The sequence below is a fragment of the Hypanus sabinus genome, chromosome 8 (assembly GCF_030144855.1).
Source record: "Hypanus sabinus isolate sHypSab1 chromosome 8, sHypSab1.hap1, whole genome shotgun sequence".
Classification (NCBI taxonomy): Eukaryota; Metazoa; Chordata; class Chondrichthyes; order Myliobatiformes; family Dasyatidae; genus Hypanus; species Hypanus sabinus.
The window spans coordinates 1,082,401-1,097,102 of NC_082713.1; the positions used below are offsets into that span (position 1 = coordinate 1,082,401).

The 14,702-nt window shown below is 45.0% G+C and overlaps 1 protein-coding gene across 9 annotated transcripts in view; it reads right to left on the minus strand.

The window, feature by feature from the left end:
- map7d3 (MAP7 domain containing 3) overlaps nt 1-14,702 on the minus strand; it is a 274,252-nt gene that overhangs the window by 95,718 nt on the left and 163,832 nt on the right. For all 9 annotated transcript variants that reach the window (XM_059976665.1, XM_059976667.1, XM_059976669.1 and 6 more), the window contains 2 exons: nt 7,116-7,214; nt 5,571-5,696 (listed from right to left, as the gene is read on the minus strand). In XM_059976665.1, the coding sequence (XP_059832648.1) occupies nt 5,571-5,696; nt 7,116-7,214 (225 nt within the window). The remainder of the gene's footprint in view (nt 1-5,570; nt 5,697-7,115; nt 7,215-14,702) is intronic.

A 14,702-nucleotide genomic window follows, 5' to 3' on the forward strand; every position in this document is an offset into this window, starting at 1 on the left:
TGAGGCTGTGTACTCTGATCTTAGGCTCCCCCACCATATGAAACATCCTCTCCACATTCACTCTATCGATGCCTATCAACATTCAATAGGTTTCAATGAGGACACCCCTTACTCCTCATAATTCCAATGAATACAGGCTCAAAGCCATCAAATGGTCCTCATATGACAAGCCTTTCAATCCTGGAATTATTTTTGTGAACTTCCTTTGAACACTCTCCAATGTCAGCACATTCTTTTTTAGATAAGGGGGCCAAAACTGTTCAGAATAAATACTCCAAGTGAGGACTCCTAGAGAATCTGTGGAATTCTCTGCCCAGGGAAGCAGTAGAGGCTTTCCATCCTCATTATCCAGCACTCCTTGATACAGCTTCATTAAGTATATTAAAGACACAGTTAGATAGAATTTTGCATAGATGGGGAATTAAAGGTTGTAGGCAAAAACAGGGAGATGCAGCCAAGTCTTATGGCCGGATCAGCCATGAATAGCCAAATGGCCTACTCCTTCTCCTTATTCTTACGTAAAGTGCACACCACCACACGTGACTATCAGGCAAAACCAGACAATGTTCAGTAATTCAAAAGGAAATTAAAGTGAAATTTGAGAACCTACTTTCAAGAGCTAAAGAGGTCCACTGTCACCTAAAAGAGCAAAGAGCAGGGGTACTGTGGAACCCAGTGTGAAAGACACTGCCGATCCCATGTGAAGTGAGTGGTTACTGAATATCAGGCTGTACGTATGCACCTGCCATTTCCATCCTCATTATCCCGCACTCCTTGATACAGCCCAACACCCTGTAAAGATACTGGGTGTACAAGACCAAAGAGTGAGTGAGTGAGTGAGTGAGTGTGTGCGTGCGTGCGTCTCCTTTTGGATTAACGGCGTCACAATATGAACATTCCTGACTCGACCCTTTTTTTTAACGAGGCTGAGTGGCTAGCTCGACGCTCAACCCAGCATGGATAGAAAGTGTGCTCGGGGATGGCCCGTCTTGGATTCAAACTTGGAAGCCTTCACTCCAGAGTCCAGCGCTGATGCCATTGCAGCAGAATGAGGCCATTTGACCCATTGGTCTGTTCATCATGGTGGATTTATTATCCCTCTCAATCCCGTTCTCCTGTGTTTTGCCTGTAAACTTTGATGCTCTGACTAATCAAGAACCTATCAACTGAAGTTTTAAATATACTCAATGACTTGACATCCACAGGCCTCTGTGGCAATGAATTCCACAGATTTACCACCCTTTAGCTGAAGAAATTCCTCCTCACTCTGTTCTAAATGGACATCCCTCTATTCCGAGATGGTGTCCTCTGGTTACCCACTAAAGGAAACATCCTCTCCACATCCATTCAAAAAGACAATTATACCAGTGCCTAAGAAGAATAATGTGAGCTGTCTTAATGACTATCGCCTGGTAGCACTCACATTGACAGTGATGACAGTTATCCAGTAGGTGATGTGGTACACGGAAGCAGCAGCCTTTCGGGTCTGGTGCTACTTTAATTTAGTTTTTTAAATTTAATTTTAAGGCACAATTAGGGTTTAGGGCAATGGATAACAGAGCAACTATCTACCATCGCCAGATACTGCTAATATACAGAGATCTCCCAAAAACAACCCTTCATGAAAATCTGCTGGTTAGATTGCACGACCTTGGCTTGCTGAGGGAATCCGGCCTGCAGTCCTCGGAGTCGCCTGATGTCGGTGGCCAGAGTTGGGGAAGTCGTAAGTGGAGTGCGAGGAAGCGGAAGCAAAGCGAGCGGGCAGGAATCCGTGCCAGGAAAAAAGTAAGTCCCAGCCAGCCGGCTCTCCCATCCATTCTGCTCTCCAATGGATATTAAGTTGGACAACATCTGTGGCAACAAAGTACTCGGTGGGAGTACAGAAACGGATGGAATCCCGGATGCCACCATTCAGCTGTTTATTTATGTAACAGATTTCCCCCCAAGCCATCGAACTACCAACCTACTGACCTCTGCTGTGTCTATTGTCTTGTTTATTATTTATTGTAATGCCTGCACTGTTCTGTGTACTTTATGCAGTCCTGGGTAGGTCTGTAGTCTAGTGTAGTTTTTGTGTTGGTTTTCGTAGTTCAGTGTAGTTTTTGTATTGTTCATGTAGCACCATGGTCCTGAAAAACGTTGTCTCACTTTTACTGTATACTGTACCAGCAGTTATGGTTATAATGACAATAAAAAGTGACTTGACTTGACTTAACTTGAAGTGCTTTGTGAGTTTGGTCATGACTAGACTGAACTCCTGCCTCAGCAAGGACCTGGACCTATTGCAATTTGCTAATTGCCACAGTAAGTCAATGGCAGACGTAATCTCAATGGCTCTCCACACGGCTTCAGACCACCTGGACAACACAAACACCTATGTCAAGATGCTCTTTATCGACCATAGTTCAGCATTTAATATCATCATTCCCACAATCCTGATTGAGAAGTTGCAGAACCTGGGCCTCAGAACCTCCTTCTGCAATTGGAGCCTCGAATTCCTAACCGGAAGACCACAATCTGTGCGATTGGTGACAACATACCCTCCCTGCTGACGATCAACACTGGCGCACGTCAGGAGTGTGTGCTTAGCCCACTGCTCTACTCTCTATATACCCATGACTGTGTGGCTAGGCATAGCTCAAATACCATCTATAAATTTGCTGATGATGCAACCATTGTTGGTAGATCTCAGGTGGTGACAAGTGGGTATACAGGAGTGAAATATACCAATTAGTGGAGTGGTGCCGCAGCAACAATCTGGCACTCAACATCAGTAAGACGAAAGAGCTGATTGTGGACTTCAGGAAGGGTAAGACGAAGGAACACATACCAATCCTCATTGAGGGATCAGAAGTGGAGAGAGTGAGCAGTTTCAAGTCTCTGAGGATCTAACTTGGTCCCAACAAATCGATGTAGCTATAAAGAAGGCACTATAGTGGCTGTACTTCATTAGGAGTTTGAAGAGATTTGGTATGTCAACAGATACACTCAAAAACTTCAAAAGATGTACCTTGGAGAGCACTCTGACAGGCTGTATCACTGTCTGGTATTGTGGGGCTACTGCACAGGACCAAAAGAAGATGCAGAAGTTTGTAAATCTAGACAGCGCCATCTTGGGTACTAGCCCACAAAGTACCCAGGACATCTTCAGGGAGTGGTGTCTCAAAGGCAGCGTCGATTATTAAGGATGTCCAGCACCCAAGGCTTTTCTCACTGATACATCAGGTAGGAGATACAAAAGCCTGAAGGCACACACTCAGTGATTCAGGAACAGCTTCTTCCCCTCTGCCATCTGATTCCTAAATGGACATTGAACTACCTCACTTCTTTTTTTAATATACAGTATTTCTGTGTTTTGCATGTTTTTAATCTATTTAATGTACGTACACTGTAATTGATTTACTTAACTACTTATTATTATTTTTCTCTTCTATATTATATATTGCTGCTAAGTTAACAAATTTCATGTCACATGCTGGTGATAATAAACCTGATTCTGATTCTGTCTAGGGGTGTAGAAGTACAGCCAGGGATCAGACTTTCCAAAGTGAGGGCATGGAATAGCACGGTAGGCATTCTTGATGATGGTGTAACAGTGGTCCAGTATGTTGTTTCCTCTGGTATTGCAGGTGATCTGTTGATGGTAATTACTTAGTGATTTTTTTCAGACTGGCCTGGTTAAAATCGCCCAAAATGACGTGAAGGCATTAGGCCTGAGGTGGAATGTATATCATTACCAAAATGATCCCAGAAATCTCCCACAGTCCGGTAAATGGATGACACTTAACTGTTAGATATTCCAGGACTGGTGAGCAGAATTGGGACAGCACTGATGTATTTGTGTATCAAGAAGAGTTTATCATGAGGCATACTCCTCCACATCTGCTTTTGAGAGACTCTATAAGATCTAGCCTGATGGTGTATAGTAAACCCATCAATCTGAATTGTTGCATCTGGTACAGAAGGGGTTAACCAGGATTCCATGAAACGAAGGACACACACAGTCCTAATATCCCTCTGATTCAGCACCCTAGCTCTGAGATAATTGATTTTATTCACCAGAGACTGTACGTTTGCCAGCAAGATAGTTGGTATTGGGAGCTTAAAACCCTGTTTCCTTAAACACACTTGTATCCCTGATTTGCAACCATGTTCCTGCGCGGAATCCGGCAAGTAGACCATCCACAATCAACACTGTTTCCGACAGTTTTAAACAGTGATAGTTTGTTTAAACGCATGAAGACATCTTTGTTGACTGTACTGACCTTGGAAGCAGTCCTGCTTTTTAGCTGTATCAGGCTGAAACGAGAATATTTAATTGTATCCATTGAGAGTTCTACTACTACATGAGTAGCCTCAAGACACCCCGGAAGTAATACAAAGGTGGCAGTGTGGGAACACATTTTTTTTTAACGAAGTAATGGAACTTGGACTAAGAATTAAAACATATTAATGACCTCTCTTCCTGTCTTAAAATGAAAACAAGGAAGGCAAAAAGAGAAAATTAAGGGGAAGAGGAGTGTGAGACCGGAAGATGCAATCATATGGCAGATACAATAAAAAGCTTTGTAGACGAGTCTTTTACTCACTACATAGAGCAGGGCCTGGGGAAGCACTCAGGTCAGCTCAGCAACATGGTGCTGAACACAAAGGAGCCAAGTGTCTCTAAAAACACATTAATATCATATCAGCACTGGACTGTAAGCAGGGAGTCACAAGTCAATAAAACATCTCACTGTTTTCTCCTTTTCAGATTTAGCCTGTAATCAAGACTCTTGTGAATAAAACAAATCGTGGAAATGTGAAATACCAGCAAGGAATGGATACTGGGTGGTGAAGCTGTGGAATATGTAACACACAAAGCAGCAGAGGCCATGTCGGTGAAAGTATTTTAAATGGCTGATAGGCATAAGAGGTGAAAGGTGCAACCAGGGCATTCACTTAGATGTTTAGCCAGGGAGCACAGTTTAAGGATTGCATAGCCTACCGCTATGTTCTGTTTTCTAGCTGGTGCAGGATAAGGCAAGCAGCATTCAAAATATGAAAAACATTCAATTAGTTAAGGACATTAAGTCAATGATTTCATATTGTGTGTTTTTTAAAATCAGCTCTTAGGTCCTTCATTACTCAGGATGTCAAAGGTTATGTGGAGAAGGCAGGAAAATGGGTTGAGAGGGATAATAAATCAGCCATGATGGAATGGCACAGCAGACTTGATGGGCCAAATGGCTTAATTCTGCTCCTATGCCTTATAGTGTCCCCGTCTCATCACCAATTAAGTATCTAAAGGTCACCTGCAATTCTCACTGCATCCCCGTCACCTTAATCCTTAGTGCCCTGACTCCATCCATCACTGACCTATCCTCTCTGACCCAGATGCCTCAGTGCCCTTTACCTTCCAACCCACTTTGCAACAAGCTGATGACATTTTGTGTGAGCTTCATATGTCTTTGTGTGTGTCAGTGTGGTTCCCAGCTGGCCACACTAAAGTACAAAGAGGTCAGTGTGTAAGCAGGTTAATCGCAGTCACCTTGGGCACATTCCTGTATATCAGGGATAGAAAGAATTACCTGCAGAACTTTGTCCAGCTTCTGGTAAAGCAGCAGCACTCTTGCTCCTAGCTAACGACGACTGTGTGGGCATTAGCAAGCGGTTGATTATATTACTCTCTACAGGACTGTTCTGCGAACGTCGAGCTGAGGGGAGAGGATTGAATTGGAACTCGAGTTAACGTGGTTTAACTGCAGAAGAGATGGGTAGAACAGTTAGTGCGAGTGACAAAGTTAGTTAGATTAGTGAATGATAAAAATAACAGAAAGGTTCAAAACAAAGTGTTACTATCTCAGACAACACAATGGAATGAAACTGTAATTAAATTAGGTACAGTGAGCCCAGGCTCACTGCCTGGTCATTAATAAACATAGCCTGACGCCAGTTCCAAAGAGAAAAAAACAGTCAAACAATTGGAAATGGTTAGCTCTGCAGCACATTAACATGACAGAAAAAGCAACACATATGTGAAGCAATACATAGAGTTCTAAGAATTCATGTGTGTGCATGAGGAGGTGGACACATAATGTTAACCTGCTGCTCAGTGAGTGGGGAAATGACCAACTCCAACAGTCAGATTCTACACTAATCACAAACTTGTCACGACCTCCACATATCAAATGGCAAAGCAGTCAGAAACTGTCGCAACAGTCAGGTATGCATTGAGAAACTGCAGATCATGCAGGCCTAGACAAGGGGCATTATTCTGATTCGAGTCAATCTTCTGTTATATATTAGTGAGTACAGTAATCACGAGGTTACTGAGGGGTAATCCTGGAAACTGTGGAATAGGGAGTCTAACATCACTGGTCAGGAAGTTACTGGAGAGGATTCTTAGGGATAGAATTTGTGAGCATTTGGAAAGACATGGGCTAATTATGGACAATCAACATTTGAACAGGATGGTGTGCAAAGCACCCAGAAGAAATAACCTTCAAACTCAGAGAAGTCGGCAGGGTGCAAGTAGTTTTCACATGCACAATTACATCATACAGTCACTGGACAGACAGTTTCTTGTAGTGACAAAGTAATGTTTCAGTACCATCAATAATGGAAACAATAATTTCCCTCATAGTCCTGGGAAAATGTTGAGATGGGGTGTGGTTAATGCAGATAGGTGAATGGCCTAGATAGTCACTTGGGAAAGTGTTGAGATGGGGAGTGGTTAATGAGGATAGGTGGATAGCCCGGAAAGTCCTGCATGGTGGAATTACATTGGAGGTGATGGACATAATGGTGGATGGTCTCTTGAAAATGGTGACTGATGGGCTGGAAGGTGAGAACAATGAGTTGTTCTGGGTGAGAGGACATATGGTGTGGGGAAATACTGGAGACATAGTTGAGATCTGCAACAATCATGGCAGAGGAACAGCAAAGGTTAATAAAACTAGAATGGCAAGTCTTATCATCAGATGCATTATGGAGAAACTGGGAGAAGGAAATGGCAGATTTATGAATTTCATCATACACACATGGCACAAGTTATTAAATGTTAGGTTGATTAAATATGTTTAACATTTAGGTCACAAGACAGGACTAAACGTTTGATGCAAATCATCAGCCACCTTGAAGATCTTCTCTTGAGAGTTTGTCTACAGGAGTAGATGAGCGAGGGTTACTGGCCAATCTATTTAGTGAGGAGCTCCTCTTCTTATCTGCTGTGCCTAAGAAATAAGGACATTGTCCATTACTTACTGGAAAAAAAACAACCAACAAAGATCACATCCAAGTTTACTGGGTTCACATCCAAAACTTAAAACTTGCTGAATTCGATGGAAAGCACATAATGGAATACCCGTCTGATGTTGAATTGCCTCCGAGGCAATGAGCCTTTTCTGTAAAAGACCACTGAAGAGCGGACTGATCAAATTTGCATGTTTAATATAGCGAGAAAACATTTGCTGCACTTGCTGACTAACTGAAGTACTCATGGTGGCTCCTCAGAGGTTAATGTTTAATACTGCATTGAGGTATTCCCAGTGGTAATGGAAAGGGTTTAATGAAACCCTCTCTGGTTAATACAGCACTGAGCTATTCCTGATGGGTGAGTATCACACTGAAGTACTCTTGGTGATGGCTGAGAGGGTTAACAACGCTCTGTTTAATACAGCATCTCATTGCTAGAACTAACACCCAAACCATCTGCAATCCCTGTGAATTTGCTGAGAATGGAGGAATAATGTATCGCCGATAGAGATGCAGCTTGGGAATGGAGAAACATTCTTTGATGGTCCTATAGTTCAATCTCTGCACTTAATTTTCCTGCACACAGCCTGCACTGTGAGTGAAATTCCCAACTGAGTCAGGAAATTGAATGTTTGAGTCACTCCAGAGATCAGGGAGCTTGGATGGTGTGGGGAGGGAAAAAGGAAGCATTCAGGGCTGGGAAGGGATACAGGAAATGGCACAATGTTGAGTATGGTGGGGGATACGGCACATAAGTCTACAGAAGGATAGAAACATAGAAAACCCACAGCACAATACAAGCCCTTCGGCTCACAAAGTCCTTAGAAATTACCTAGGGTTACCCATAGCCCTCTATTTTTCTGAGTTCCACGTACCCATCCAGGAGTCTCTTAAAAACCCTATTGTATCCATCTCTACCATCGTCACCGGCAGCCCATACTATGCACTCACCACTCTCTGTGTTAAAAACTTACCCCTGACATCTCCTCTGTATCTACTCCCCAACACCTTAAAACTGTGCCCTCTTGTGCTAGCCATTTCAATGCTGGGGAAAAAGCCTCTGACTATCCACACGATCAATGCCTCTCATCATCTTATACACCTCTATCAGGTCACCTCTCATCCTCTGTTGCTCCAAGGAAAAAAGGCTGAGTACACTCAAACCAATCTCATAAGGCACGCTCCCTAATCCGGGCAACATCCTTGTAAGTCTCCTCTGCACCCTCTCTATAGTTTCCACATCCTTTCTATAGTGAGGTGACCAGAACTGAGTGTAGTACTCTAAGTAGGGTCTGACCAGGATCCTATATAACTGCAATATTACCTCTTGGCTCCTAAACTCAATCCCAAACTGATGAAGGCCAATGCACCATATGCTTTCTTAACCACAGAGTCAACCTGGCAGCAACTTTGAGCGTCCTACAGACTTGGATGCCAAGATCACTCAGATCCTCCACACTGCCAAGAGTCTTATCATTAATATTATATTCTGTCATCATATTTGACCTACCAAAATGAATCACCTCACACTTATTTGGGTTGAACTCCATCTGTCACTTCTTTTTTTCTTTTTTTGTAATTTATTTTTTTATTGAAGTTCACCATCAAACATTTCCATAAGATGTATTTCAGATATTGTACATATATATCTCCACATAATATTTATCTGAGGTATACACTCAGGTAGAAAAGAGAGGAAAGAAAGAACAAGCGAAAGGAGAAAACTATGTACAAGTAGGGAGTGATTTTTTTTTTACAGCATATTCATTGAATCAGGCCGATGAGGTGTTAAACTATAGTTAAACCATTTTTCACAGTATGAATCAAATTGTTCCAATTTATGATTAACAGATGCTGTTATCTTCTCCATTTTGTAAATGCTTGTAATTTCCATCCATGAATTCCAGGTTGGGCTCTCCTGTGATAACTATTTCCTAATAAGTCTATTTACCAGCCACCAGTAGTATATTCATTAAATAGAACATAGAATAGTACAGCACATTACAGGCCCTTCGACCCACAATGTTGTGCTGACCCTCAAACCCTGCCTCCCATATAACCCCCCCACCTTAAATTCCTCCATATACCTGTCTAGTAGTCTCTTAACCTTCACTAGTGTATCTGCCTCCACCACTGATTCAGGCAGTGCATTCCACGCACCAACCACTCTCTGTGTAGAAAACCTTCCTCTAATCTCCCTTGAACTTCCCTTCCCTTACCTTAAAGCCATGTCCTCTTGTACTGAGCAGTGGTGCCCTGGGGAAGAGGCGCTGGCTGTCCACTCTGTCTATTCCTCTTAATAGCTTAGTCTCCTCTCATCTTCCTTCACTCCAAAGAGTAAAGCCCTAGCTCCCTTAATATCTGATCATAATCCATACTCTCTAAACCAGGCAGCATCCTGGTAAATCTCCTCTGTACCTTTTCCAATGCTTCCACATCCTTCCTATACCGAGTCGACCAGAACTGGACACAGTACTCCAAGTGTGGCCTAACTAGAGTTTTATAGAGCTGCATCATTACATCACTGCTCTTAAACTCCACCCCTCGACTTATGAAAGCTAGAAGCAGTCGAGAAAGAGAAGGAACGGGCCGAGAAAGAGAAACAGGAAACATGACTGGGAGATGGAGAAGGTAAGGAACGAGTGAAGAGATCAAGGGTTAGACCGAGCGGAGCTGTTTAATGTTAGTAGGGAGTTGAGATTGGTACCCCCGTTCGAGGAGACAGATGTTGATAGTTATTTCTTGCTTTTTGAAAAGGTGGCAGTGAATCAGAAGTGGCCAAAAGAGCAATGGGTGGCGTTGTTACAAAGTGTGTTAAAGGGGAAGGCCCAACGAGCATATGTGGCGTTGTCCCTGCAGGAGGGAGAAGCGGAGAATTATGCTGAAGTAAAGGAGGCCATTCTCTGGGCTTACGAATTGGTACCTGAGGCCTATAGACAAAAGTTTAGAAATTTAAGGAAAGGGTGGAATCAAACATATACCGAGCTAGCCCATGAGAAGGGGGTGCTCTTGGACCGTTGGTGCACCACGGAAAGGGTGGACGAGGATTATGGGCGTCTCAGAGAGTTACTTTTGATTGAGGAATTTAAAAGTTGTGTTCTGGAGGAGATCCAGATGTATTTGAACGCGAGGCCGACTAGGTCCATCGCAGAATTTACTAGGTTCGCAGATGAATATGCCCTAACTCACAAGACAAAGTTTTCCTCGACAAAAAGTTACCTGAGAGACCGTGGGAACGGTAGGGAAAGCCCGCCGGCTAAGGTAGAAACTCAGCCGGGAGCTAGCCGGAAAAGTGAGGATACCAGGCCAGAAACCTGGAGATTTCCTGGTTTGACCTGTTTTAATTGTGGAAAGGTGGGACATATTGCATCTAAGTGCCCCGCTCCGAGGAAGGAGCCAGAAAAAGGGAAAGCAGCTATCCCTATAGGATGTATCGCATCGATCGGAAAATCGGCGAGAGGGCCCCCGGTAGATGGAGTACAGGAGGGGCGTGAGACGTTTAGTTCCGAAGGAACCGTGTCCCTGGAGGAGGGAGGCCCACAAATTCCAGTACGGATCTGGAGAGATAGTGGAGCTGATTAGCCGTAAAGTGCTAGAGTTCGGACCTCCGACGGGAGAGGTAGCCCTGAGAGGCATAGGAAAATGGACCGAAGTGGTACCCTTGCATAGGGTCCTTCTAGATTGTGAGTTGGTGTCGGGACCAGTGGAGCTGGGGGTCCTGTCGGAGTTGCCGGGGGAAGGCGTGGATGTCCTTCTGGGGAACGACCTAGCGGGAGGGAAAATGGGAGCAGCCGTGAAGCTGACAACCCAGCCTGCGAGGATTGAGGCCCCTCTCCCAGATCTGAAGATATACCCGGCCTGCACGGTTACTCGCAGCATGTCAAAAAAGACAGCTGAGAGAGAGAGCAGTTTAAATTTGGCCGGTTTTGATTTGGCCGACATGTTTTTACCGATTCTGTACCAGCGAGGGTTCGAGGAAGGTAAACCGGAGAACAAGGGAGAGAGTAAACAGGGGGAGGTAGACCTGCCCTTAGCCAGACGAGAGTTTGTACGGGAACAGGAAAGTGACGAGGAACTGATAGCCTTGAGAGAGTTGGTTCTTTCGGAGACCGAGATTGAAACCGAGCCCGAAGGTTACTACCTGAAGGAGGGTGTGTTGATGAGGAAGTGGAGGCCCCCCAAGGTGTCGGTCGATGAGGACTGGGCGGTGGTACATCAGATAGTAGTCCCGAAAGCGTATCGGGACGTGATTTTGAACTTAGCTCATAAGGGACCGTTAGGTGGGCATTTGGGAATAACGAAGACAGTGGATCGGGTTCAAAGAGAGTTCTATTGGCCAAACCTGAGAAAAGCGATTACTGAATATTGTAAAAGGTGTCATACCTGCCAAATGGTGGGTAAGCCGAACCAAGTTATCCCTAAAGCACCCCTCCGACCCATCCCCGCGTGCGAGGAGCCTTTCTCCCGAATCATTGTGGATTTTGTGGGACCCCTACCTAAAACTGCGAGGGGGTGGCAGTATATCATGACCATGATGTGTGCCGCTACACGATTTCCAGAGGCTGTGCCTCTGGGTAATATTAGGACCACTGTGGAGGTGAGGGCCTTCATCAAATTCTTTACCACAGTGGGGCTGCCTAAGGAGATACAATCGGATCAGGGGAGTACCTTCACATCTAACGCATTTCGGCAGGTGATGACCCAGCTAGGGGTCAAACAAATTCTAGCCTTCACGTACCACCCGGAATCCCAAGGGGCGTTGGAAAGGTTCCACACTACACTAAAGACCATGCTTAAAACTTATTGTCAGGAGAACGTTCGAGACTGGGATGAGGCTTTACCCCTTCTGTTATTTGCCGTCAGGGATACAGTCCAGTGCTCACTGGGGTTCAGTCCGTTTGAGCTAGTTTTCGGTCACAGGCCCAGGGGCCCTCTAACCCTCCTGAAAGAAAAGTGGTCTAGCCCGACCGTTCAAGTCAGTGTGATCGACTATGTTCTGAAATTCCGGGAGAGGCTGCATAAAGTACGCGCCTTGGCAAAGGAAAACCTTAAAGAATCCCAGGAAAAAGTAAGCCAGTGGTATAACCCAAGAGCGAGAGAACGAGAGTTTTACGTAGGCAACAACGTTTTGGTCCTATTTCCGGTAGTTACCCATCCCCTTCAGGCGAGGTTTCAAGGACCATATACAGTGCGTAAGAAAATAGACTCGCTGAGTTACGTGATTGAAACCCCTGATCGGCGAAAGCCAACCCAGTTAGTTCACGTGAACATGATGAAAAGGTACCATGACACTACCCCCGCGGTGGTCGGTGCGGCCATGAAAACCGATGAGGTGGGGGGGGGATGGCCCAGAGGGACCAGAGCGGTTTGAAAAGATAGGTATAGTCCCCACCAGACTGGAGAACTCTATGGTATTGGCAAGCCTTGCGGATAAAGTTAGACACTTAAAGCCTGAACAGCGGGAGCAGATAATACAGCTCATTAACCGGCATGCAGACTTATGCCCAGATGTTCCCCGAAGGTGTAGTGGGACACAACATGATGTGATAGTTACCTCAACCCAGCCCATAAAATAGGCACCTTATTGTATGAATTCCGAAAAGAGCCAGCTAGTAGGAAAGGAGATTGAACATATGCTAGCTGCTGGGATAATCCGCGAATCCTCTTCCGCGTGGGCTTCTCCTTGCGTGGTTGTCCCAAAACCGGACGGTACCATAAGATTCTGTACCAATTACCGGAAGGTCAACTCGGTCACCCAGACAGATGCTTACCCTATTCCCCGAGTGGATGATTGCATTGACCAAGTGGGGAAGGCGAGGTACATCACAAAAGTTGACTTGTTAAAGGGGTACTGGTGCGTTCCTTTAACGGACAGGGCTCGAGAGATTTCCGCCTTTGTCACCCCATCCGGGTTGTACGAGTACAACGTTATGTCGTTTGGGATGAAAAATGCACCAGGGACATTTCAGCAGATGATAGACGCTGTGATAAAAGGGTTAACCCACACCAAGGCTTATCTTGATGACGTGATAGTTTGGAGTGACACCTGGGGGGAGCACCTGGAGGCTGTAGAAAGTCTGTTTACCCGAATGTCAGCAGCCCACCTTATAGTAAACCTTGCCAAGAGTGAACTTGGTCATGCCACTATCACCTATTTGGGTTATGTGGTGGGAGAGGGACAGTTGGCTCCTGTGCAGGCGAAGGTACAGGCTATTTCTGAGGTTCCTGTACCCTACAATAAAAGGGCCCTGAGGAGGTTTTTGGGCATGGTGGGATACTATCGGAAATTCTGTAAAAATTTCGCGGACATTGCGCTCCCCCTTACAAAACTCCTACGGAAGGAGGAAAAATTTGAGTGGGGTCCCTCTTGTCAGAATGCTTTTGAAAAGTTAAAAGCCGTATTGTGCCATCATCCGGTGTTAAAAGCACCCGATTTGTTAGCACCCTTCTCCTTGGCAACGGACGCCAGAGATGAGGCTGCAGGGGCGGTCCTCTTACAGCAAGCAAGGGATGGAGTGGAGCACCCGGTAGCATATTTCTCTTGGAAGTTCAATGTACACCAGAGGAATTACTCTACCGTAGAAAAGGAATTGTTGGCACTTGTGTTGGCGATACAACATTTCTAAATATACATTTGTCTCGCGCAAAAACCCCTAGTGTTCTATACCGATCACAACTCGTTGGTATTCCTGGCCAATATGAAAAATAAAAACAGGAGGTTATTGAGCTGGAGTCTGATGCTACAGGAATTCGATATTAAGATACAGCACATTAAGGGGAGTGATAATGTGCTAGCGGATTGTTTATCTAGATGCTGAACTAAGTGTATAGCTGTATGGCTCTGTAATTAAAAGAAAAAGCTTGGGTATTGTGTTAGATTAAAAATCCTGTAAGACTCTGTACAACTCCGTTTTTAACCGCTGGTAAAAAACGTTTTTTTTAGAGGGGAGGTGTTATGAATGTACCACAGCTCTGAGGGGCCAAAGGGGCGGGAGCAGCCCCCCCCCCCCCTCCGGAGAATCGCAAGAGCACTATTAATTCGGGTCTCGGACACAGGAAAATGAGAGACAATGTAACGGTTTTGGCCATTGCTCTTAGAGACACCTGTGCTAAGGGCATGACCCTGCTACGTGACACCTACCACGGATATGGACACCCTCGGGCAATGTGGGGGTGGGGATTGCATCACCCTACTTTGATGAACATCTACAACTCTGCAAGTCAAGATAAAAGGGGACTGCAGGAGGCAGTACCCCAGCGACGCACCAGAAGGACTCCATCGCTCAGCACTCCCATGATAGCTGGAAGCCAGTCAAAAGCCACGTGCGCTCCGTAACTCCTTTGCCTGGGGAGCGGGTGGCTAATAATACCGAGAAGGACTTCGAACTAATAACAGGGAAACAACGCTTCCCTGATTCAACGGAGTTGCTTCATCAAAGACCCGGGCAAGTTTTTCCGTTTCTCCT